The sequence below is a fragment of the Heterodontus francisci genome, chromosome 13, assembly GCF_036365525.1.
Source record: "Heterodontus francisci isolate sHetFra1 chromosome 13, sHetFra1.hap1, whole genome shotgun sequence".
Lineage (NCBI taxonomy): Eukaryota > Metazoa > Chordata > Chondrichthyes > Heterodontiformes > Heterodontidae > Heterodontus > Heterodontus francisci.
Window position 1 is genome coordinate 97,733,533 of NC_090383.1, and position 24,831 is coordinate 97,758,363.

The 24,831-nt window shown below is 41.6% G+C and overlaps 1 protein-coding gene and 1 long non-coding RNA gene across 8 annotated transcripts in view; one reads left to right on the top strand and one right to left on the bottom strand.

Moving 5' to 3' along the window:
- The window catches only part of LOC137376526 (uncharacterized), a 154,077-nt gene that overhangs the window by 73,563 nt on the left and 55,683 nt on the right, over positions 1–24,831 (bottom strand). The gene's annotated exons all lie outside the window — the stretch shown is intronic.
- LOC137376525 (forkhead box protein N2-like) overlaps positions 1–24,831 on the top strand; it is a 67,599-nt gene that overhangs the window by 38,529 nt on the left and 4,239 nt on the right. For all 5 annotated transcript variants that reach the window (XM_068045236.1, XM_068045237.1, XM_068045235.1 and 2 more), the window contains 4 exons: positions 9,020–9,147; positions 16,051–16,115; positions 18,169–18,237; positions 22,779–22,893. In XM_068045236.1, coding sequence (XP_067901337.1) covers positions 9,020–9,147; positions 16,051–16,115; positions 18,169–18,237; positions 22,779–22,893 — 377 coding nt within the window. The remainder of the gene's footprint in view (positions 1–9,019; positions 9,148–16,050; positions 16,116–18,168; positions 18,238–22,778; positions 22,894–24,831) is intronic.

Sequence of the window (24,831 nt, forward strand, 5' to 3'; positions counted from 1 at the left end):
AGCAGTGACCAGAAGCTCATTTTGGAATATATGGATACTGTTCTTCTATTATGAATTTTACTCATCCCCTTCCCCAGTAAAAACATAATTCTTCATCCAGCATTCTGAATTACCCACAGATTTATATCCCAATTTTAGGACATTCCTGACCTTCATTTTTGTACACCTGTTAAAAAAATGAGCTGCAAGGATACAGGCCTGAACAGTGTAAACTAACTGTGTGTCAGTCTGACAGATGTATCTTATAGTGTAACCATATGCCAGGCCAGCCAGTGGCTAGTGAGGCACCTCATGTACTGTATTGAAAGAAACTGATCTGTATTGCACTTTATGCAATGTCAAATTTGAATTGTTATGTAAGGTACTTTTACAAATTTTATGAGTAAAGTATATTTTTGGAAAAAGAAATCAGTGGCTAGATTTGCGAGAATAAAGATCTTGCAGTGTAACTGTGTGTCAATCAGTAAACAGGCTGATGGAAGTAGGGGTCTTCACACCTAAGTTAAATCACAGTTTGCATTACCTGTGAACAAAACATTTGACTAGCACATAGTTTGTTCTGTAACTTGTTTCGGCTGATTGTGACTTGCAATAAATGGGGTAAGCAAAAGATAGGATCATTTTCTTAGGTTAAAATTGAGCAACTGCATCCCTCTGGGCAGAGCAGATATTGTGATTAACAGTTTAAAATTGAGAGAGCCATGACCAGTAGCAACAGCTTAGTTCGGCAGTGTATTACACTAGGGTTGTGGTGTTTTACTTTTGATTGACCTGACTTTGAAGAGTTTAAATGCTGTGATAAGCGACCCTTTGAAGGCTGTGCCATTTGTGTCAGGCTTGTTTTCTGCTACTGTTGAGGACTGTGGAGCATATTGTTTCTGCAAGCTGCAGTGTATTGTGATGTTTCTAAAACATATAGGTGTACTTTTACTGTTCAATACAAATGTCTGCTTCTGGATTCTAGAGAGAAAATATCTGTTTACAGAAAACCATCTCAAAGAGAAAAAAAATCACTGGGCAAGGAAAGGAGAAAGTAAAACTATTCCAATCCTGTCACTACTTTCAACACTCTGCTGGGACTTAGGAGTTTTCCATGTGTGGTTCTGTTTGGGGGGTCAGTCTCTGTCTTAAGGAATTTTCTTAACTTCCTCTTGAGAAATGTTAGTGAGATTTATGATCAGAAAGACTGAGACTGATCACATACCCATTTAAACAAATAAAGCTATATCTACTTTTAGCAAAGAGAAATCCAAATTGGTTGCAGATTTAAACTAAAATGATTGAGTATTGTGCATATGTTTCACCTTGTACTTCGCTTTCTGCACCATCTCTGGCAGGGGTGGGGAGGATGGTTGACTGGTTCTCAGCCTATCATTGCTTTGAAGCTGGGTGTTAAGGGGAGTGTCAGTGGCTATCAGGAATGCCATATGGTAACTCATTTCCTTATTTGGTCTTCCAACAGGGGAAAACTTGGGTTTCACATGGAATTCCCATGGTGGGATAATTGAAAGCAGGAATACCTATGCCATTTGACATGCACTGCATCTGAAACTGTGCTGACTGTTCAGTTTTGGAAAAGTTTTTTTTAATAACAATTATTTGAATTTTCATTCTAAAATACACTGAAACATTGAGTGATTTGTGGGAAAGAGAGAGAATATAATTGAAGGCTGAAAAATGGAGGAAGAAGTAAAGGGGGAGGGGGGAATCAAAAGCTAATTTGAGGTTGGTTGTGAGGATACTTTGGAGGAAACAAGCGAGGTAGCAAGGTAGCGGGACTTAAGGAGAGCCTGGAATAACTGATGGCTCTGCAGTTGTTAGTGGAACAAGGAGGAGGGATGCAGATGAGGCTAAAATAGGAAGCATGGAGGAAGAGTACAGGAACATGGGTTGTAATGAGGGTGGGGAAAGCTGTAGAGGGATTTGTAAATGAGGCCAGAGATTTTGAAATTGCTGTATAGACACGTAAGGGGCCAGTGATTGTCTGTCAAACTTCCAGAACTAGCTGTGATAAAAATCTATTTGTGAATTTTGGCAATGTGGATTGCTTTTACTGGCTTAGCCTTCTCACTGCCTATTACTGCTTTGCTAAGCAAGCACTGTCTGTACTGAGTTAGTTGATTCTAGCTGCTGCAGTATAATTGGTTTCAATGCCCAGTTTCTGATCCCTTTCCATTGACCCCTGTTGCCAAGTGTGCATTATGAGCATCAGTTTAGATTGGGCTTGGGCTTGGATGTGATGCTTCCACACATACATAAAAAAGTAGTGCATCAGCATTCACTATCTTGGTCATACATGAAGAATAGTCAACTGTGCAGGTACTGGAATGTGACAAGTATCTCTGTACTTCAGCCAGTACATTCAGGAAAGGGGAGAAAATTGGCAAATTAAAAGGTGCCATCATCCTGAAAGTGCTTTGCAAATATATTTTTATTTGTTCACAAACATATGATACAGCCACATAAATCAATCAATCATCTTGAAACATATCACCACTTATGTGTTTGTCAAAATGAAAATTAAGCACAGTTCTCCCTCACTGAACTAAAAACTTTGCAAAATTCTCCTTTCATGAAAGCATACCCCTTAAAACTTTTTCAATCCCAACACAGTATCTTTATGGTTGTCATTAATTTCCCACCTACGGAAAGTCAGTCCTATCCCACAGTTGTAATTTTGAATGACTGGAGTTCTAACTCGCCTTACTAGCTGGCAAGTAATTTCTTCCTCTCCGTAATCTGAGAAAAATGATTTGTCAGAACTCTGTACTCACTCAGGCTATTATACTACGGAGCTGTTTTCAATAGTATATCACTTTGTACTGTAGGCCAATTTCAGTCACCACTGGAAACATTGCACGTGTGAGATTCAAGCACATCCTGTTTGTCATTTGTCACAAATATGATTTTTTTATGTATGCAAGGATCACACCAGTCTGCCTGTCTACAGTCAGAGCCCTACTTGATGATGTATGTCAATGTGTGATCAGCAAATACTACTTATATTTGGGGTGGAGGCAGGAAGTGTTCCAGGAGGCTCTCATGCTACCAATTGCAAGAATGCTGGTTGTTTACATTGTAGGGTTCCTGGATCCCCTACCATTAGAAGGATTGATTTATCTGTTTCCTGTATTGGAGATCAGTGTGGGATTGTTTGCACAACTCCACTAGTAAGTCTGCCATCAGTAATTTACAACAACCACAGCAGAATGATTTTAATCTATTATTTGAAGTATTGCTTGCTGATCAGTTTTCTAGGAATTGATCAGAGGTTTGTAACGAAAACAGAAAATGTTGGAGACAAACAGCTGGTTTGTTGGCACCTGAATGACAATGACAAATTAACATTTCAGATAGAAACCTTTCATTAGAACTAATAATTCTAATAGTTTTAACTTGAAATGTTCACCAATCTTGTGATTTTTTTTTTGGATATTCCCAGCTTCTTGGTTTAGCGCGTTAGCTTTGTTCAGTTATACTAGCTTCATTACAACAATTCTAAACTATGGACTGTGATCATACCATATCTATGATACAATGACGCAGTACTCATGTGAATCTCTGCCTAGTGATCAATGTGACTACCGCTTTCGGGGCTCAAATTCAACAGCATTTTGAATTGCCAACAGTACATTTGTACATCGATAATGAAGGTGATGTGGGGGTTTCTTACCCAACTGATCATCTTGTGGTAATTCTGATATTTGCTTAATGCATTGCGTTTACCCATGGAGACTTTTTAAAAAAAAAAACAAATTTGCTAACATCCATCTATGAAAATGTCTGCAGTATTTAAAATGACTAGTGTCAACAGACTGGTGGTTTAATTTTTTTTTTAACATTGGCTGGCCCTGCTATCTTGTGATCATGGTGCTTTAATTCCAGGTACTTCTGTTTTTTGTGTGCATCTCTTTTTTTTTTTTTGCTTTTGACAAACATGTTGTTCCACTACCTCCAATCTGATACACAATTTGTAGTGGGATTGGCAGGGCCTGAGTTAACATTGGCACACTTGGACATGATCAATCCATTTTATGCAATGTGCAGCTGTTATAATTGAAACATCACAGCCAATGACAGCATATGTTTATTACATATTTATTATAGGATTATGGTACAATTAGGATCACTTTGTTTCTACCATGGACTAGTAACTTTAAGCAACTGCAAATGTGACTGTCTAGTAGTTTTCACCTTTTACTTTCCTGAATAGCCCTTCGTCAGATACAAGAGAAATGCCGCGAACAACAGATGCCCCTCTACATTGCTTTCATTGATCTCACCAAAGCCTTTGACCTTGTCCGCAGACGTGGTCTCTTCAGACTACTAGAAAAGATTGGATGTCCACCAAAGCTACTAAGTATCATCACCTCATTCCATGACAATATGAAAGGCACAATTCAACATGGCGGCAACTCATCAGACCCTTTTCCTATCCTGAGTGGCGTGAAACAGGGCTGTGTTCTCGCACCCACACTGTTTGGGATTTTCTTCTCCCTGCTGCTTTCACATGCGTTCAAGTCTTCTGAAGAAGGAATTTTCCTCCACACAAGATCAGGGGGCAGGTTGTTCAACCTTGCCCGTCTAAGAGCGAAGACCAAAGTACGGAAAGTCCTCATCAGGGAACTCCTCTTTGCTGCTTTAACATCTCACACAGAAGAGTGCCTGCAGAGTCTCATCAACAGGTTTGCGGCTGCCTGCAATGAATTTGGCCTAACCATCAGCCTCAAGAAAACGAACATCATGGGGCAGGACGTCAGAAATGCTCCATCCATCAATATTGGCGACCACGCTCTAGAATTGGTTCAAGAGTTCACCTACCTAGGCTCAACTATCACCAGTAACCTGTCTCTAGATGCAGAAATCAACAAGCACTGACACGGAACACAAATGTCCGAGTGTATCAAGCCTGTGTCCTCAGTACCTTGCTCTATGGCAGCGAGGCCTGGACAACGTATGTCAGCCAATAGCGACGTCTCAATTCATTCCATCTTCGCTGCCTCCGGAGAATACTTGGCATCAGGTGGCAGGACCGTATTTCCAACACAGATGTCCTCGTGGCGGCCAACATCCCCAGCTTATACACGCTACTGAGTCAGCGGCGCCTGAGATGGCTTGGCCATGTGAGCCGCATGGAAGATGGCAGGATCCCCAAAGACACGTTGTACAGCGAGCTCGCCACTGGTATCAGACCCACCGGCCGTCCATGTCTCTGCTTTAAAGACGTCTGCAAACGCGACATGAAGTCCTGTGACATTGATCACAAGTCGTGGGAGTCAGTTGCCAGCGTTCGCCAGAGCTGGCGGGCAGTCATAAAGGCGGGGCTAAAGTGTGGCAAAGAGACTTAGCAGTTGGCAGGAAAAAAGACAAAAATGCAAGGGGAGAGCCAACTGTGTAACAGCCCCAACAAACACATTTTTCTGCAGCACCTGTGGAAGAGCCTGTCACTCTAGAATTGGCCTTTATAGCTACTCCAGGCGCTGCTCCACATACCACTGACCACCTCCAGGCGCTTACCCATTGTCTCTCGAGATAAGGAGGCCAAAGATAAGAAAGATAAGGCTGAGTAATGTTGGGGCATGGTTCCATGGGCACCAACCACTGGTACTCCAGTCACTTGAGTGACTATTCTTCATGTATGAGCCTAGAAAATTAATGCTTGCTATTCAACTGCTGGGGCATCATAGCCGATTGTAATTCTTTCTTCACTTCAGTAGTGATCATTTTCAGCAAAGAATCCCTGGTTAATATTCCCATACTCTGCCCACTCTGTATGTACTAAACTCAACTGTTCATTTATGCAGAGGCATTGTATCAGCCTAGAAAGAAAGAACTTGCACTTATATAGTACCTTTCATGATCTCAGAATGTACGAACACCAGTGGAAAATATTTTAAACGATGATCAATAGAGTTCAGGAGAAATGTATTTTGCTAGAAAACCAGAACAAACTAGCCAGTAATGAAATACCATGGATGAATAAAGAGATGAGGGTAAAATTGAAATTAAAGAAAAGGGCATACACTAAGTACATAGACAATAAAGGAGAGGATGACAATAGGGAATACAAGGATGTTAGGAAAGAAGTCGGATAACAATTCGGAAAGCAAAGGGGGACTAAAAAAATTTATCAAGGAATGTAAAAATTAGTAAAGTATTCTACAGAAATAAATAACAAAAGAAAAATAAAGATAGGGTTAGGATCACAAAAGGATAAATTCACAGGTAATGACAGCGAAATGGCAGAAATATTGAATATTTTGCCTCAGTAGTTACCAGGAAAACTAACAAGGTTAGAAGAGATCAAAAAAGATATAAAGATATTTAAAATAAAAAGAGGGGAGATAATAAATCAATCTTAGAGAGGACAAAACCCCTGGTCTGCATCTATTGCATTTGCAAATATTAGAAGAAGTTGGGGAAGAGATAGCAGATGTTTTCTTCTTCTTTGGCCTCCTTGTCTCGAGAGACAATGGGTAAGCGCCGAGAGGTGGTCAATGGTTTGTGAAGCAGCGCCTGGAGTGGCAATAAAGGCCATTTCTAGAGTGACAGACTCTTCCACAGGCGCTGCAGATAAAATTGGTTGTCGGGCTGTTACACAGTTGGCTCTGTCCTTGCGCTTCTGTCTTTTTTCCTGCCAACAGCTAAGTCTCTTCGACTAGCCACTCTTTAGCCCCGCCTTTATGGCTGTCCGCCAGCTCTGGCAATCACTGGCAACTGACTCCCACGACTTGTGATCAATGTCACAGGACTTCATGTCGCATTTGCAGACGTCTTTAAAGCGGAGACGTGGGCGGCCGGTGGGTCTGATACCAGTGACTAGCTCGCTGTACAATGTGTCCTTGGGGATCCTGCCATCTTCCATGCGGTTCACATGGCCAAGCCATCTCCAGCGCCGCTGGCTCAGTAGGGTGTATGTGCTGGGGATGTTGGCCGCCTCGAGGACATCTGCGTTGGAGATACGTTCCTGCCACCAGATGCCAAGGATTCTCTGGAGGCAGCGAAGATGGAATGAATTGAGACGTCAATCTTGGCTGACATATATTGTCCAGGCCTCGCTGCCATTGAGCAAGGTACTGAGGACACAGGCTTGACACACTCGGACTTCTGTGTCATTAATTTTGTGTCAATTCATTAGAAAAGGGAATATTGCCAGAGGACTGGCAGGCAGCTAATGTTGTTCCTATATTTAAAAAGGGAGATGAAACATGTTCAGGGAACTATAGACCAGTTAGTTTAATGTCAATAGAAGGCATGGTACTGGAATCTTTGCTCAACGGTGTAAAGAAAAATCTCTAGAAATCAAAAATAGTGAGCACAGATTACAAAAGGGAAGGTCATGCTTCATCAACATTATTGAATTCTTTGAAGAAGTAACACGAAGTGTAGACAAGTGTTATACAGTAGTTGTAATCTATTTGGATTTCAAAAGTCCGTCGATAAAGTCAGAGCATGTGCAGTCAAGGGACAAGTAGCAGATGGATAGCAAGCTGTTTACAAAACAGAAAACAGAGTGGGGGTTAAAGGGCAGCTACTCAGACTGACAAAATTTGGGAAGTGATGTTCCACAGTGATTGATACTGGGACCACTGTCCACAATTTATATTCATGATTTGGACTCGGGAACTTGAAGTATTTCTAAATTTGCAGGTAACAAGGTTTTTTTTTTTTGGGGGGTGGTCGGTATTGTTAATACAAAGGAAGAATGCAACAAATTACAAGAAGACTTTAAAATCTTGCAGAATGGGCGTTTAATTGGTAAATGAATTTCCATGTAGATAAGTATGAGAGTGCATTTTGGTAACGAAGAATAAAGATGCTACATACTGCTTGGATAATAAGAGACTGACAGTAGTACAGGAGCAAAGCCATATAGGGGTACAGATACACAAATCGCTGAAAGTAGTGAAGTATGTTAATCAGGCCATGAAAAGCAAACCAAGCAGTGGGATTCATTTCCCAAGGAATAGAATTTAAAAGCAGAGAAATCATGCTAAACTTGTACAGAACCTTGGTTAGACCACACACTTGGATACTGTGCACAGTTCTGCTCCATCTTATAGAGGCATTGGAGAGAGTGCAAAAAAGAATCACAAGGATAATACCAAAACTGAGGAACTTATCAGGAAAGGCTGAACAGGCTGGGTCTATTTTCTCTGGAAAAGAGAGGGGATAGGCGACCTGATAGAGACCTTTGAGATAATGAAAGGGTTTGATAGAGTAGACGTAAAGAAAATGTTTCCACTTGTGGGGGAATCTAAAACTAGAGGTTAGAAATACAAGGTAGCCACTAATGAATCCAATTGGGAACTCGGGAGAGTTGAATGTTGAATGTGCTGCCACAAAAAATAGCATAGATGCATCTAAGGGAAAGCGAGGTAAGCAGATGAGGGAGAAAAGAACGGAATGATATTCTGATAGGGTTAGATGAGGTAGATGGGAGGAGGCTCGTGAGAAGCATATACATCAGCATAGACCAACTGGACCAAATGGCCTGTTTCTGTGCTGTAGACTCAATGTAGTTTGATACTGTGCTGTAAAATATGTTACACTTTCTATCTCAAACATAGTACCTTGCATATAAGGTTGTGTACATGTAAAAGAATCTCCAATCCTGACTTTGTAATGGGAAAATTAGACTTCCACATTTAGTTACTCAGAAAATTTATTATTAGTAATTACAGCCGCTTTGGAGCTTATTGCATGTATGAGAATGCATTTATATCAGGAGATTGTGTATGCTTGTATGATAATGGAGGAATCAACACATTCAGGAGAGGAGGAGTAGAGAGAAAAACTGGCAGAGGAAATTGGCAAGGAAATAAACTAGAATAGTAGCTGAATAATGAGATACACAGTGGAAGAGTTACACTAAGACCAGTGGCAACAGGACATGACCATTAACCCACAAAGTCGCTATTTTGTTATTGGTCCAAGTTGTGAAGTATTAGCTGGTGTGTGGCTAATGTATGTTATGATATGAAGTAAAATTCTGCTCTTTGTGATTTCTCTCCAACAGACTGTTGGGAAGGGCTCACTATGGTGTGTAGACCCACAGTACAGGCCAAACCTCATTCAGGCCCTAATGAAGACTCCGTATTATTCAACAACGCAAGTCTTCTACACACCGCCGGCCTCGCCTCCAAGGTAAGCACATCATTCCCATCAGTGTTCTCAATCTTTTACAGAAAGATTTATGATCTACCTAGTATTGAGTATAATGCTTTTCTTTTAAAATGTAAACTTTGTGACTTCTCATTAGCTTTTGTTGGTAAGTGCACTCCCAAGTGCATAAGTGAATTATATACACCAAGAAGCTCCTTGGTTGAATCTCATCTCAGAATTTGCTAGCTGATTTATACCGAGTTAGTTTATCTCAGCTGGGGCTGTGGTTTACAGGTAATGCAAAACCTGTCATTAATCTATGGGGTGTTAAAATCATTTTTGGTATTGACGTCCACAGCAATAGCAGTACTGGGGGTGGGCATCAAATTGTGTGCATTTCTGCAATTTAATGTTCTATGAAGTTGGCTCATTTATGTGACCTGGAATTTGAATTTGCTGTGACGTGACTTGCTGTTACCAGCCTCAAAGTAAACCAGGATGTTACCCTTCTTACAATATTCTATATTCACATAGCTTAACTATTGTGAAAAGGACTTGAAAGAGCACTAAGGTTTTAAGACAGTGATCGATTTCACTCCATCAGGACACAGGAATGATAATAAATGAGCCAGTTGTAGTGTTACTATGGGAACACATTGGGGGGAAAATGTACACCATTATAAACATGTTATGTTGCTTGGTAACTGATCATATGTGTGGCATACTGGAATAATCATACTTTTATGCCTCTTGTCTGAAAGACTGACCCAATGAGACTTTACTGACTGCAACTTTCAAATATGGGGATTGTGTGAGGTTTTTTTTTCCAGCCTGGGAAGGATGGGGCATTTCCATTAAAAGGTAAATTGTTCATTATCAGCAGTTACAGTCATACAGGTATGCTGTTTGATGTGCAGAGCATCAGGAATGTGACCGATGGGTGTGGTTGAAAGGTCAGTGTTTTTCTGCTGCATAAGAAGGAAATTATGTGACACAGACAGTGAGTCACTCAAACACAGCTTCCCAGAATTCAAGATCTTCCCCATGTTCCTTACTTTCTCCCCTGACCCTTATGGAAAATTGCAGGACATTTGATGGGATTATAGATAACTGTGGTTTTGTTATTTATGGAGTGGGTATTGGGGAACACAACGGAAACCTATTTTGATTGCAGATCAATTCAAAAGGAGTTCTCTCTCCACAGATGCTGGCAGACCTGCTGAGTATTTCCAGCATTTCTTGTTTTTATTTCAAAAGGAGAAAAGTTCATCTTATGAACTTTCCAATGCTCTCTGATGGTTCAGTGCAGTGCAGAGTCCTATTGCGCAGCAAACTGTGCTGAGTTAGCCAATATCAGCTGGCTCAGAAGTTGCAGTGTAATAATAAGCTTCAGTATTGGCCTGGCCTAGGGAGCCAGTGTTCCTGATCCTGATAATTATCCAATGATCCCTGCTGGAGAATGTGGCTTTGTGGATATTGGGTGAGGGCCTATTTGGGCTAAGTTGCATTGTCTTCTCATGATAAAATAGCTTGGCAAAGATAATTGCCTAGGTTCACATAGTATCTAGAATAGCTGGAACTTTATCCCAGCAGAAATTACTTCCCTACAGGAGAGGAAGGGAAGATGTCAGATGAAGGAATACTTCATTATAAGCTCAGTGGCTCAGTGTTAGTTTAACACACTATTTCCATTAAAGAACAGAGACAACTTCTCCCATGTAGTCAGACCCCAATATCACCGAAGGCAATGCTGTATGAAGGTGAAGAGCACTATTTCAGTAAGAGGTAAAATGGCAGGTAATCCTTGCTATTGTCGTACACTTACTGGTAATTGGTGTAGAAGAGCAAGTAACCTATGATAGGTTGCATGGCTGTTCTCCCATTGAGGGTAGGGGATATATAATTTTTTTTTAATGTGTAGAATGAAGGACTAATTTTAAACCATGGGGTTAACTTTTCAGGAGAGGTAATAAGATGGGTTAGAAGGAATGTTGACTTATGTGGAGATTGCTAATGGTCATTGCATTGCATCAATATTTCTTGTCTTGACAGGTTGCTTAAGGGATTCTTAAATAGTCTTAACTGTTTGCAGCCCAGTATTTTACTAAGATTCTTTTTCCATTTTTCTCTCTTCCTGTTCTAATTACACTGCCTTTTAATATGCTGTGCTTGTAACTCCCTCTTACCAGCCCAGGTGTGCAGAGGCCAAGTGCCCCTGCTGCTGCCCTGGTTAAGATCGGCTAACTCAGCCAGATCAGAAATTGAACTTGAGGTTCTTGTTCTGTATGGCACAAAATTCTGTGCTAGGTAGTTTTTTAAAATTTGTTTTGTGGGATGTGGGCATCGCTGGCAAGGCCAGCATTTGTTGCCCACCCCTAATTGCCCCTGAGAAGGTGTGGTGAGCTGCCTTGAACTGCTGCAGTCCATCTTGTGTAAGTACACCTAGAGTGCTGTAAGGGAGGGAGTTCCAGGATTTTAATCCAGTGACACTGAAGGAACAGCAATATAGATCCAAGTCAGGATGGTGTGTGGCTTGGAGGGCACTTGCAGATGATGGTGTTCCCACACGTCTACTGCCCTTGTCCTTCTAGATGGAAGAGGTCACAGGTTTGGAAGGTGCTGTTGAATGAAGTGCGATGAGTTGCTGCAGTGCATCTTGTATATGGTACACAGTGCTGCCACTGTGTGTTGGTGGTGGAGGGAGTGAATGTTTGAGAGTGGATGGGGTGCCCATCAAGCAGGCTACTTTGTTCTGGATGGTGTCAAGCTTCCTGAGTGTTATTTGGGCTGCACTCATCCAGGCAAGCGGAGAGCATTCCATCACACTCCTGACTTGTGCCTCATGTTTGGTGGACAAGCTTTGGGGAGTCAGGAGGTGTGTTACTCGCTGCAGAATTCCCAGCCTCTGACCTGCTCTTGTAACCACAATATTTATATGGTGTTACAAGCGTTTCAATTTTTTGTTAAATTTTTGAAGATTTGTGTTTTAAAACTGAAAAGGAGCCCATGGATGTTTTTTTTCATGGGTCCCTGAGAGGTCTGGATTGTAAACCATTACTGGAAGGCACCTTTTTTCAAATAATTATCCAGCAGGGGTTTTGTTCGACTTGAGGAAAGATGTTTACAAAGAAATAACAGGTCAAGATTTATAGGGATCAGGAGGCTTGATTCTTGTGACATTGTTTTTTGGTTCCGCTTTGAACAGTGAGTTGGACAATGGTTTGAAAAGACAGTTGGAGAAAACTTGCCAAGGGAGCAAAACCCCAGCTCAGTCTGTTCCAGCTCTTTGAAAAAGCCTGCCAATTTTCCATCTCTTGAGAAGTGTAAGAAACTGCCTGAAACACCTGTTAGTACATTTTCCCTGGAAAGCCTGCCCAAACTGATATTCAACATTGCTTGACCAGAACTGTTCAAGAAAGATCCCAGTGTCAGCCTTCTATATGTATTTGGGATGCCAAACCTTTTCATATCTTCTCTTTTTTTTCTTCAAGAATTAGCAAGTATTTGTTTTTTTTGTACCAGAGCTCTAAAGAGTAAATCTCTTTTTTTCCGGTTAACCTGTGTGTGTGTGTGTGTGTGGCTAAGGTAACAAGGGAACTTTTATATTTCGCTCTGTGTGTTTATGCTTTGCTTCATTATTGGTTAAGATTTGTTTTATAATGAACTGATTTTATTTTTATTAAAGAAATCTGGTTGTTGTGTTTTATGCTGGGATAAAAATAGAGTCTATGGTTGACCATATCAGTAAGTGGGGAAAAATTTAAATATATGTTGTGACCTGTGGAGAAGTGGAACTAGAATAACCAGTGCAATCCTCCCGCCTTGGTCATAACAATGGCTGCTCCAGTTCAGTTTCTGGTCAATGGTAACCCCAGGATGTTGATAGTGGGGGATTCAGTGATGGTAATGCTGTTGAATGTCAAGGTGAGATGGTTAGTTTCTCTCTTGTTGGAGATGGTCATTGTCTGGCACTTGTGTGGCATGAATGTTACTTGCCACTTATCAGCCCAAGCCTGAATGTTGTCCAGGTCTTGCTGCATATGGACATGGACTGCTTCAATATCTGAGGAGATGCGAATGGTACTGAACATCATATAATCATCAGTGAACATCCCCACTTCTGACCTTATGAAGGAGGGAAGATCATTGAAGCAGCTGAAGATGGTTGGGCTTAGGACACTACTCTGAGGAACTCCTGCAGTGATGTCCTGGGGCTGAGATGATTGGTCTCCAACAACCACAACAATCTTCCTTTGTGCTAGGTATGACTCCCAACTAGTGGAGCTTTTCCCCCTGATTCCCATTGACTTCTGTTTGGGTAGGGCTCCTTGATGCCATACTCGGTTGTGGGATTGCTTAGCTCTGTCTATCACACGTTGTTTCTGTTGTTTGACATGCAAATAGTTCTGTGTTGTAGCTTCACCAGGTTGCCACCTCATTTTTTTAGGTATGTCTGGTGTTGCTCCTGGCATGCTTTTCTGCATTCTTTATTGAACCAGGGTTGATCCCTTGGCTTCATGGTGTCGCGCTAGGCCCCCACCTGCCAAGAATGAGGCACATTAATTTTGTCACGAACATTGATCTTTAATTGGTTGGAGAAAATGACTTGTTAAACAGACCAGCTGTGTCTGGAAAATACATTTGCATATTAACAGACAGAACTTGGAAGGACAAAGGACCATTCCCTGACACATTCAACCCACAATAGATGTTGATCATTGGACAGTGAGGAGGTGGGGAAGCACATTCCAGGGCCTGCTGGGGTGATGCAATCCACAGGGGCCAGGACTGGTTAGACCAGCTGGTCACATGACTAACTGGCTGTTGCAGTCTTTTGAACTAGCCACAGAGTTTGAACTCAAAGACTGTTTGCTCCTGGAATAAGAAGATCTCTCCTGTCTGCATCCATCTCTTTCTCACAAGCCTCTAAATCTACTGAAGACACATGAACCCCAAGAGAGAAAAGTCTCCTAAAGCGAACAAGCTTTGAGAAAAATACTGGGCCCCCAACGAAAAGCAAGTTCTACCTACAATCAAGGACTCTAGTGAGCTTGAAGAACTGTAGCAAAAACTCTTCAGATATTACCTCAAATTTTTCCACTTTATTTTTCTTCTCTTTTTTGTCTCTATTTGCATGTGTGTATCGTGTATGCATGCTAGCGTGAGTTTGTCATGTATCCATAGGCATCAACAGAATTAGAGTTTAAGTTTAATAAATTGCAACCTTTCTTCTTTAAACCTAAGACAACCTGTTTCTGCTGGTTTCTTTGCCTTATAATTGGAAAGCGATGAACAAGGATTCACCAAGGGGGAGCTAAACACAGTGTATTTAAAATTAAACCCTGTTATGATAAGACCAGGTGAAGGCTGAGAGGGACCCCTAGATACCTTCCTCACCGGATCGTAACAATGGTATTGGTAAAGTGAAGGATATGCCAGGTCATGAGGTTACAGATTGTGTTTGACTACAATTCTGCTGCTGCTGATGGTCCACTGCGCCTCATGGATGTCCAATTTTGAGCTGCCAGATCTGTTCTGAATCTATCCCATTTAGCATGGTGGTAATGCCACATAACACGATGGATGATATCCTCAGTGTGAAGATGGGACTTATTTTTCGCACGACTGTACGGTGGTCACTCCTACCAATACTGTCATGGACAGGTGCGTTGCAACAGGTAGAAAAAACGAGTATATACAGATATGTTAGACACCTGAAGTAAAAAAAGTGAATTGCAGGGAATCCAGCTACGGTCATTGTAAGAGCAGAGGGATCTTTTTGTAACACCACTCCTATTTGGTTGTCGTTCAGTATCAGTGCGACCTGGTACTGTGATCACAAGTCCAGCAGGTTATTTGGTAGTCCTTATTTGGAACAACACAATGGGATTATCTAGCTGGTAATAGCAGGGAGCAGTAAACAAACATGCTGACTGAAAGGAGCTTTTTTTAAAAACTGCTGTCGACGGTTTTCTGATTTTTGCTTTTCTAATCTCTATCCATCTCTTAAGTACCCAAAATTAGAGAGTTCCAGGAAGGGGTCAAATGCACAGCCAAATGTCTACATTTTCCTTGCACATTACCCTGTTTTGGCAGGATCTTCTCCTATCCTCCATGGTTGAATATCCTGTTGACACTTGTACTCAAACATTAATAATGGCCACTGCACAAGGTAGCAAAGAAAGGCTAGCGCCTGTGGAACTTTACCATAGCGTAACTCAATGCCTTCAGAGTGGAGAGGTGTGGGGAATGATGCTGGACGATGCACCTTGGAGTGGTTGACATAGGTTGCCTTGTGAGCCTCTACAGGGCGAATCAACAAATCTCAACTTGAGCTTCCAGGTACTTCTCAACAGCACTGATAATGGGTTAAAAGTAGGTGTCTGTTCCTTTTGACTGCGAGCACATAGGGTCTGGAGAATTATGATTTATAAAAGTGCAGTTGGAAAGCACTAAGGGTAATTATTCTAGTGAAAACTTTGATTTAAACGGTCTTAGTTAAGTGAAGGCAAAACAGAGAATGCATCATGATCATCTGATTAGTTTGTTTGTGTCTACATATTTGACAGGTTTGGTTCTTGGTCTCTGATGATCTTAGTTGATCTCAGCTAAGCAAGCAATTTGGATGCTACAACACGGTATCCGTGCACTAGGGAAAGGAAAACAGCCAGGATTTCCACTCATCAGTAGCCAATGACCATTGGTGGAAAGTATGCTTATGTGTGTATGTCAGATGAGCAAATAATTGGGCTCAATCATGATTTCCCCTGTGATCAAACAGCCTGTCAACACTCATTGTCTAGTCTCATACATGAAGAATGGCCACATGAGCAATGATACTTGTGAAACTGTACCACAGCTAGAGTCAGCACCATCAGAAAATGGTTAGTTATTTTAAAGCCTGTTTGTTTTTTAAAAATATACTTATATTGATGTTTCTTTCAGTGCATCATCACCACCTCATCACCTCACATCAACGTCACCAGAGCTCCAAGACTGCCTTCAGAAAGGTGAGTTTAGTTTTTTTAAAGAAATGTGCATACTTTGATAAAACAGATTGCAAGCGGAAGTGAAGAATGAATATAATCACTCCTTCATTGGAAATACTTCTTGGTCATTTTAAAAGTAATCATTATTTGAAATATAACATGACTGACACTTTTCTATTTTAAAAAAACCAATGAAAATGCCCTGAAATTTTCCCACTTTATACTTTAAATCTTTTCTGACAGGTGACATACTGCCATTTAACTGAATCAACTCTCCACAGGAAAAAAGGAAAAGGCTTCTATTTTGCTTCTCCTTGTCAACTTTCTTCCCTCTTGTCTTGAAGACACTGCCTCCTTATGGAATACAGTTCCATAAACCTCCAATACTATATTGAGCTTTGACATTGAGTATTGATAGGTTACTCAACTGCAGGGCCAGATATTCATGTAATGTCCCACATATGCATAATCCCAGCAGGGGTCAATGAATAATTAATTTGGAGTTGAAACCTTTGCAAATATTACCCTGTTGCCCTTCTTGATGTAGAGGTGTCCTACTACTGCCCTGGCTAAGCCTAATTAATTGGGCTCAGATCAAGGCCTTGGTCTGCAAGGCTCAGTTACTCACCGGATAAACTTGATCAGCCATTGAGGATGAGAGGGGGCACTTAAAGTAAAACTGTCCCACTGGCTTAGCAGCATGTTGATAGAATCCATTTGTTTCTGGTTGTAAATCACTAGTACTGGGAAGTATTTCAACAAAATGCATGGCTGCTGGTGCTCTGCAATTCAACCTGCTTACATTGGAGGACGGATTTCACAGCAGTAGTGACAATAGTACAAAAAACATGCATGTGCAAGATTGTGCATGCTCATAGTTCAAAAGTTGCAATCCATGGTGTCTGTTGATTAATTGATCTCAGCCAGAACAGTTGTGGGGCATTAAAACCTATCCCAGTGTGTCCTTGGACCAGAGAAGGAAAATTGGCCAGAGTGGAGAGTTTCTAATTTCTTTCAACAATCCTTGTTGAAAATTGTGTGTGTCTTAACATTGGAGGAAGAGGAGATAGGCCTCGGCTTTGATTTCCCACATCGGGACTAATGAGTTTATGCCAAATAAATGGATGAGTGGGTCTGACCACATACCTCCACCAGGAAAAAGCATCTGTAATTTACTAAAGCTGCTTTTTTTGAATTCTCTTGTCCAAGTCAATCAGTGAACAACCTGTATTTATTGTTGCTCCTTTTCCCCCTCCTGGCCTAAGGGCCTATCTTCTAGGTATACTTCCAAGCATGCAATCACTCTCTAATTCCTCACCCAAGTGGCTGTTCTTCATGCGAGTCTAATGTGTTGGCAGGCTCATAAAAGCATAGTTGAGCCCAATTCTGTCATATCACACACTTTCTAATAAGTGTCACTGGATTGTGACAAGGAGCAAAAACCTTTTGCTGTTTTCCCCACCCCCACCACCAATCATCTTCCTACCCTAAAGTACTGTGGCCAATTGTAGAAACCCAATTCTGCCCCAGCTGAGATCAGCTAGCTCATCATAGAAAGGGAACTGACCTTCATACATTCTGGGCTGTACAACAGTTATGTGCTTCCTTTGCCAATTAATGGGTTGGAGAATATGAATTAAATCTTTTAATACCAATGTAAACAAGTAAAATCAACATTTTGCCAGAATGCATTTCTATCCCAGACTGGGGTTTGCACTATACTGTGAAGAAGCTGGAATGTGTAGATATCCTTTCAATGTTGGTAGTGCAGGAACTGTTGTGTCTAAAATTTCTATGCCCATGCTTGTAACTATGACTACCAAAGCTTAGTACTATAATTGGCTGTTGGCAGCTGACTAAAATCTGGCCAGTTACAGTAGGTTGTTCATAATTTATATCACTGCTGTCCTAGGAGAATAGAACTATTATGTTAATGACTCATCAGTGAAGAGACTTGATTGCAGGTTTTGGCATTTTAACAACCCTTTGCGCAGCTAGGGCTGGTTATGTACCTGAAGGTTGAAGTAAAGTTAATTCTTTATGATCATTTGACCTTCCATATTTTTCTTCTTAGGTTCAGATATCGATGCTGCCACTGCTATGATGTTGCTGAATTCGTCTTCAGAGCAAAGACTTCCTCAGTGTAGGCCTTACTTTTTTATTTCTTCTTTATGACCCAATAGATTGTGCTAACAGGGCTACATTACCCTTCCCTGTGGTCAAATTAAGGATATTTAGTTGAAAATGTAGAAAATTGTCTCTTGTTACTTCAAAGTGAATTGAGGCAACAGTTTTATGAGTTGCTCTTTATCTCATTCCAAATTTTCTGCCCTCCTCCCCTGAAGCTGCAGACTCCATAAACGTTTGCAGCATAGAAGGAATCCAATTGTATCCATGCCAACTCTACTACTACAATTGAAAACTAATCTCACTCTCCTCCTATAGCCTTTCATCCTCCAGTGTTTCAGATATTTATCCAATTTTCACTTAAAAGATGCAATGAGCTATGTCTCAAGCAACACCCTTGGCTAAGCAAATCTCTTTGTAAATATATTTCTCCTAAACACGCTCTTACTGATAAATTTAAATTAAGGATGGCCTCATCAAGTAAATGTTCTTTCCCTGTTCACTCTAATCAGAATGTTTCTTAATTTTAAAAACTTCTTGTCTTAGCTTTCCATTTTCATTGGAAATATTTCCAGTATCTCAAGTTGCTTTTTACAGCTACAGTTTCTCACCTTGGCATCATCCTGGTGAATCTATATTGTGTGGTCCCTATGGCTTCGATGTCCTTTCTATAATTGTGCATCCAAAAGTGCACATAGTAGTCTAACTATGGCCTAATCAGTGATTTGTATAAATTTATCATTACTTCTTTGCTTTTGTATGCCATGCTCCTATTTATCTACCTGCACTCACCCTGGTGACTTTTTTTATGGCTTTATCAACCTGTATTTACTTTCAGGAAATTATATTTTTAAAACTCCTAGGTCTCTTTGTCAAAACCTTCAGTGTCTTTCCATTGAATGCATATTCCCATTCCTTGTTTTTCCTGTCACACTGTATTATCTCACACTTCTCTGCATTAAATTACATTTGCTACCTGCCTGTCTATTCAGCTAACTTGTCTATGTTTTCTTATAGTCTTTTATAGTCCTCCTCTCCTCATGGTTTGCCAATCCTCCTGTTGCTGTATCGTCAGTAAATTGAAATTATTTCTTGTGTGCCCAAGTCCAAATCATCTGTATATACACAGAGAATAAAAGTGGTCCCAGCAATGACTGCTGGGATAAACCACCTGCAAGGCTTCTCTAGTCCATAGAAATTGCTGACTAGCCACAAAAATGGCTGCACCAAAACTGTTTTAGCCATATGCACTAATTTCAGTAGAAAACGGCTTACATGCACTCACACAATACAGGTAAATATACTACACATGTATATTTACTTAAACAAATGCCAGCATTCGGTAACCAAGGAAGTAAAGCACTCACAATGATCAAAAACCAGTCATACACTACTTTTCATCTCATCATTTTGCTAAGGAATGCACAAAAAGATTAAAGTACGCATGCATTTGCTGTGCAATGAGTATTGAGAGCACATTCCCAATAATTCACTTTTTCCAAAAAAATTAATGTCACACAGCACATATTTAAGGAGGATTGAAACATAGTTAAAGCCTCCATCTCCTCTCAGGCCTCATTCAACTGCCTAGGGCGCATCCCATCAGGGCCCTGCCACTTTAACTTCTGCTAACCTTTTTGTGGGGTATGTGGTCTACAGCAGCCTAAGTGCCGTATTCAGGTGTGAGTCTGGACAGTGAGTGTTGGCAAACTCATTAATCTGAGAGGTACAGAATTACCAGTCCTTGTCCAACACATGCACTTTGCAGCAAGTAACTGTGGGTAAGCTAATATTTTTCACGATCCTTAGTCATGGGTGCTTGTGCGAATTGTTGCAACCCAAATGCTGCTCCAGCTTTTTAAAAATTTGTTCATGGGATGTGGGTGTTGCTGGCAAGGTGAACATTTATTACCCATCCCCAAAAGATGAGATCAACTAGCTCAGCTTCATAGGCCTCAATATAGACGGGTGGATTTAGTGAGAGGGGGAAGGGAGTTTTGGGTGAAAAACTCTGAAGTCCAGGTTTCCTCATATACTATGGAGTTTCAACTCCATAATAGCGTGCATTTTTTTTAACAGCAGGAAGTCAGTCTGATTGACAGGCTTGGCTTCTAGTCAGGCAGGGATCACTCTGGAGGAGGCTGCAAGAGCGGGTAAGAACTCTGCAGCTGCTAGTGGTGATGGGGTTGCTGATCCCCATTCCAGGGTTGGGGACAGAGATTTTTTTTTTTAAAAATTCATTCATGGGATGTGGGCGTCGCTGGCCAGGCCAGCATTTATTGCCCATCCCTAATTGCCCTTGAGAAGGTGGTGGTGAGCTGCCTTCTTGAACCACTGCAGTCCATTTGGGGTAGGTATACCCACAGTGCTGTTAGGAAGGGAGTTCCAGGATTTTGACCCAGCAACAGTGAAGGAATGGCGATATAGTTCCAAATCAGGATGGTGTGTGACTTGGAGGGGAACCTGCAGGTGGTGGTGTTCCCATGCATTTGCTGCCCTTGTCCTTCTAGTTGGTAGAAGTCATGGGTTTGGAAGGTGCTGTCTAAGGAGCCTTGGTGCATTGCTGCAGTGCATCTTATTAATGGTACACACTGCTGCCACTGTGGTGGAGGGAGTGAATGTTTGTAGATGGGGTGCCAATCAAGCGGGCTGCTTTGTCCTGGATGGTGTCGAGCTTCTTGAGTGTTGTTGGAGCTGCACCCATCCAGGCAAGTGGACAGTATTCCATCACACTCCTGACTTGTACCTTGTAGATGGTGGACAGGCTTTGGGGAGTCAGGAGGTGAGTTACTCACCTCAGGATTCCTAGCCTCTGACCTACTCTTGTAGCCACGGTATTTATATGGCCACTCCAGTTCAGTTTCTGGTCAATGGTAACCCCTAGGATGTTGATAGTGGGGGATTCAGGGATGGTAATGCCGTTGAATGTCAAGGGGAGATGGTTAGATTCTGTCTTGTTGGAGACGGTCATTGCCCGGCACTTGGGTGGCGGAAATGTTACTTGCCACTTATCAGCCCAAGCCTGGATATTGTCCAGGTCTTGCTGCATTTCAACACTGACTGCTTCAGTATCTGAGGAGTCACGAATGGTGCTGAACATTGTGCAATCATCAGCAAACATCCCCACTTCTGACCTTATGATTGAAGGAAGGCCATTGATGAAGCAGCTGAAGATGGTTGGGCCTAGGACACTACCCTGAGGAACTCCTGCAGTGATGTCCTGGAGCTCAGATGATTGACCTCCATCAACCACAACCATCTTCCTTTGCGCTAGGTATGACACCAGCCAGCGGAGGGTTTTCCCCCTGATTCCCATTGACCTCAGTTTTGCTAGGGCTCCTTGATGCCATACTCGGTCAAATGCTGCCTTGATGTCCAGGGCAGTCACTCTCACCTCATCTCTTGAGTTCAGCTCTTTTTTCCATGTTTGAACCAAGGCTGCAATGAGGTCAGGAGCTGAGTGGCCTTGGCGGAACCCAAACTGAGCGTCACTGAGCAGGTTATTGCGAAGCAAGTACTGCTTGATAGCACTGTTGATGACACCTTCCATCACTTTACTGATGATTGAGAGTAGGCTGATGGGGCAGTAATTGGCCGGGTTGGACTTGTCCTGCTTTTTGTGTTCTGATGTTCCGATCTTTGTCCTGGGGGGACAGGGGTGCCAATGCCCTATTCCCGGGGCGGGGGGGGGGGGGGGGGGGCGGGTGGCGGAGTGGGTCCGCTTACAGGGAAGAAGGTAAGCTTGACGGAAGCACACCTGCTCCTCCTGGCTCACAAGCAGTGCTGTAAAAGGCACTTACTTGCCGTTTCCCCGATGCTGTCCTCGCTTCCCACGGGAAATGTGCCTGGCCAGGGTTAAACTTGTAAAACAGGTTAAATCTGAGGCTGCCAGTCACATTAAAATATTAAAACGTCTAGCCCACCTCCTGGGGATAGGTTGGCTGCCCGCCATTTGTCCCACCTGCCTTAAACCTAGAAGTGTCTGATTGGTGTTGGGTTTGAGATTTTTAACATTTTAACTTCTCAACCAACTTGTGGGTTAAAATTCACCCCACAGTCTTTGTTCCATACTTAGCAACTGAGCCATGGGAGAATGACCCTGTCATATTTTTAAAAACACAAACTAAGCCCAGAAAATTCAGTTGAGGCTCTCTTTTAGAACTTGCCACACAATCTGTGATGACCCCAGTTTCCAGAGATTGAAGATTACCTGAAGTAATTTTACTGAAACGCTAAATAAAGAACTAATAAAAAATGTAAGTACTGGCATCAACGGCTCAGCTTTCTGATGTCATTCTGCAGCAATAGAAATTGGAGAAAACCAATAGCCTAGTAAAATAGTATGAACAGTTCTGTCATTTAAAAAAAAAGTTGAATTACAACCCCATTCCTTTGACAATAAAACCAATAAGCTCCCCTAACTTGATCTTTAAAATATTCTTATTTAAAAGGGGAAGGGCTTCCCAAACACATGCAGAGTGTAAAATCAAATTGTTTCCTCTATTCATCTTCAGTAAGTGATTGTCAACATGTCTCCACTTTTACATATTTTGGCAGGTGGGCCATCTCAGCAACACAGTTCAACGTTAAGCCGAAAACGGAGTCACAAACGTGCATTTTCAAAGCTTGCCCCCATTACAGTGAAAATGTCTGAAACTGCATGCAGAACAAGGTAAAGCAATGTTCAGTTTGCTGCTGTATAGTGACTGATCCTTCCCCTCTGTCCCTGGGTGTGAAGGTGGTGGAAAATTACCTCACTTGAAAAGAAAATCCTATGAGCGCAGTGATTAATTCAACCAATTGGAATAGAGCAGTACCAAGTAAGGAGGTCTCTGGTCTCACCTCTGCTTTGTGGTGAGTCAGCTGACCTCAGCCAGACCAGTAGCAGGGATGCTACAGTTGACCTCAGCACTTGAGAGAAGAATAAAACCAGTCTGTGGTATTGGCTTACTCCAGTTTGTAGATTATAATTGTATTCAAGAAAGTGAATTGCTTCACAGGGTAATTTGGAAATGGAATTTTAGAATTGGCCTGGATGCTAATCCAAAGCTGTTTTGTGCTATGAAAGGTATTATTAGAGAGGGGTGGGGAGATATTTTTCAGTTATTGATTACCTCAACAAAATGGGGACAGATAGCCATCTTCATCACCCATTCAATGCCTAGCTAGACTGTTTTTAACTTGTTTGCAAATTTCAGTCAAATTGCTAGCAGATTGTTGGGCAAAAGTTTATGTACTTACCGATCACCTCCCTCCCTCCCCAATAAAAAAAATTAAATAGAGCGTTAGAAAATTCGAGGCTAAAAATGGCATGCCAAGTCATAAATGCCAACCACTTGTATGCATAATCCCAAAACTTTCAGACCAATGAGTATCATTTCAGAACCACAATACAGATGGCAAAATATTTTGAGAATGAGTGACAATACTTTAATTCCTGGCATTTCTCGTTAAATGCAATGCTCTAACGACCATCAAGTTAAATGACTTCATACATGATCATATTGTGAACAAGATTGAGGACGACCATTTGGCCTATCTGTTTATCTGTCCAGAAAGATCTGCAGCATCAGATTGTTTGTTTGTTTGTTTATTAAAAATAGATAGGGTTTTCAGTTTCACTACTCTAACTGGAAGTCCATTGCATGTGGGGAAAAAAAGAACCAATTTGATGTTTACCTGAAGTCTTTGTTCTTTGCTTCAAACTAAGGATTTGAATAATTTTCCTTATCCACTCTTTCCTTTGCATTTGCCATTTCACAAATTTCAATAAAATTCCATTCTTATGAGCTGAAAAGCACAAGTTTCTCCAGCCTTTGTTCATATCTCAGTTCTTTGACACTTGGAATCAGTCTTGTGGCTCTTCTCTCTGGATTATCCTCCAATGCTTGAATGTCTGTCTTGTGTCTTGGTGACCTGACTGCACACAGTACTCAATGTGTGGTCTGTCTCGGGCCTTGTACAGTTTGATGATAAATTCCGCTGATTTGTACTGGGCTGTTTTGACTGTATAGTTCAGGCATTCTATTTCTGTTGTTAATTGCTAAAACAACAACTTGCATTTCTATAGCGCCTTTAACACAGTAAAATATGTCAAGGTGCTTCACAGGAGTGTTACCAAACAAAATTTGACACCGAGCTATAGAAAGAGATATTAGGACAGGAAAACTTGGTCAAAGATGTAGGTTTTAAGGAGTGTCTTTAAAGGAAGAGAGAGAAATGAAGTCAGGGAGTGGTTAAGGAAGGAAATTCCAGAGCCTAATTCCTATGTAGCTGAAGGCACGGCTGCCAATGGTAGACTGATCAAAATCAGGAATACATGAGAGGCCAGAATTGGAAGAGTGCAGAGATCCCCAAGGGTTGTAGGGCTGGAGGAAGTTACAGAGATGGGGAGGCACGAGGCCATGGAAGGTTTTGAAAGCAAGGATGAGAATTTTAAAATCCAGGTGTTGCCAGTCCAGGAGTCATTGTAGTTCATTAAGCACAGGGGTAGTGGGTGAATGGGACTTGGTGCGAGATAGGACATGGGCAGCAGAATTTTGCATCAGCTCATTTTTATGGAGGATGCATGTTGGGAGGCCAGCCAGTAGAGCATTGGAATAGTTAAGTC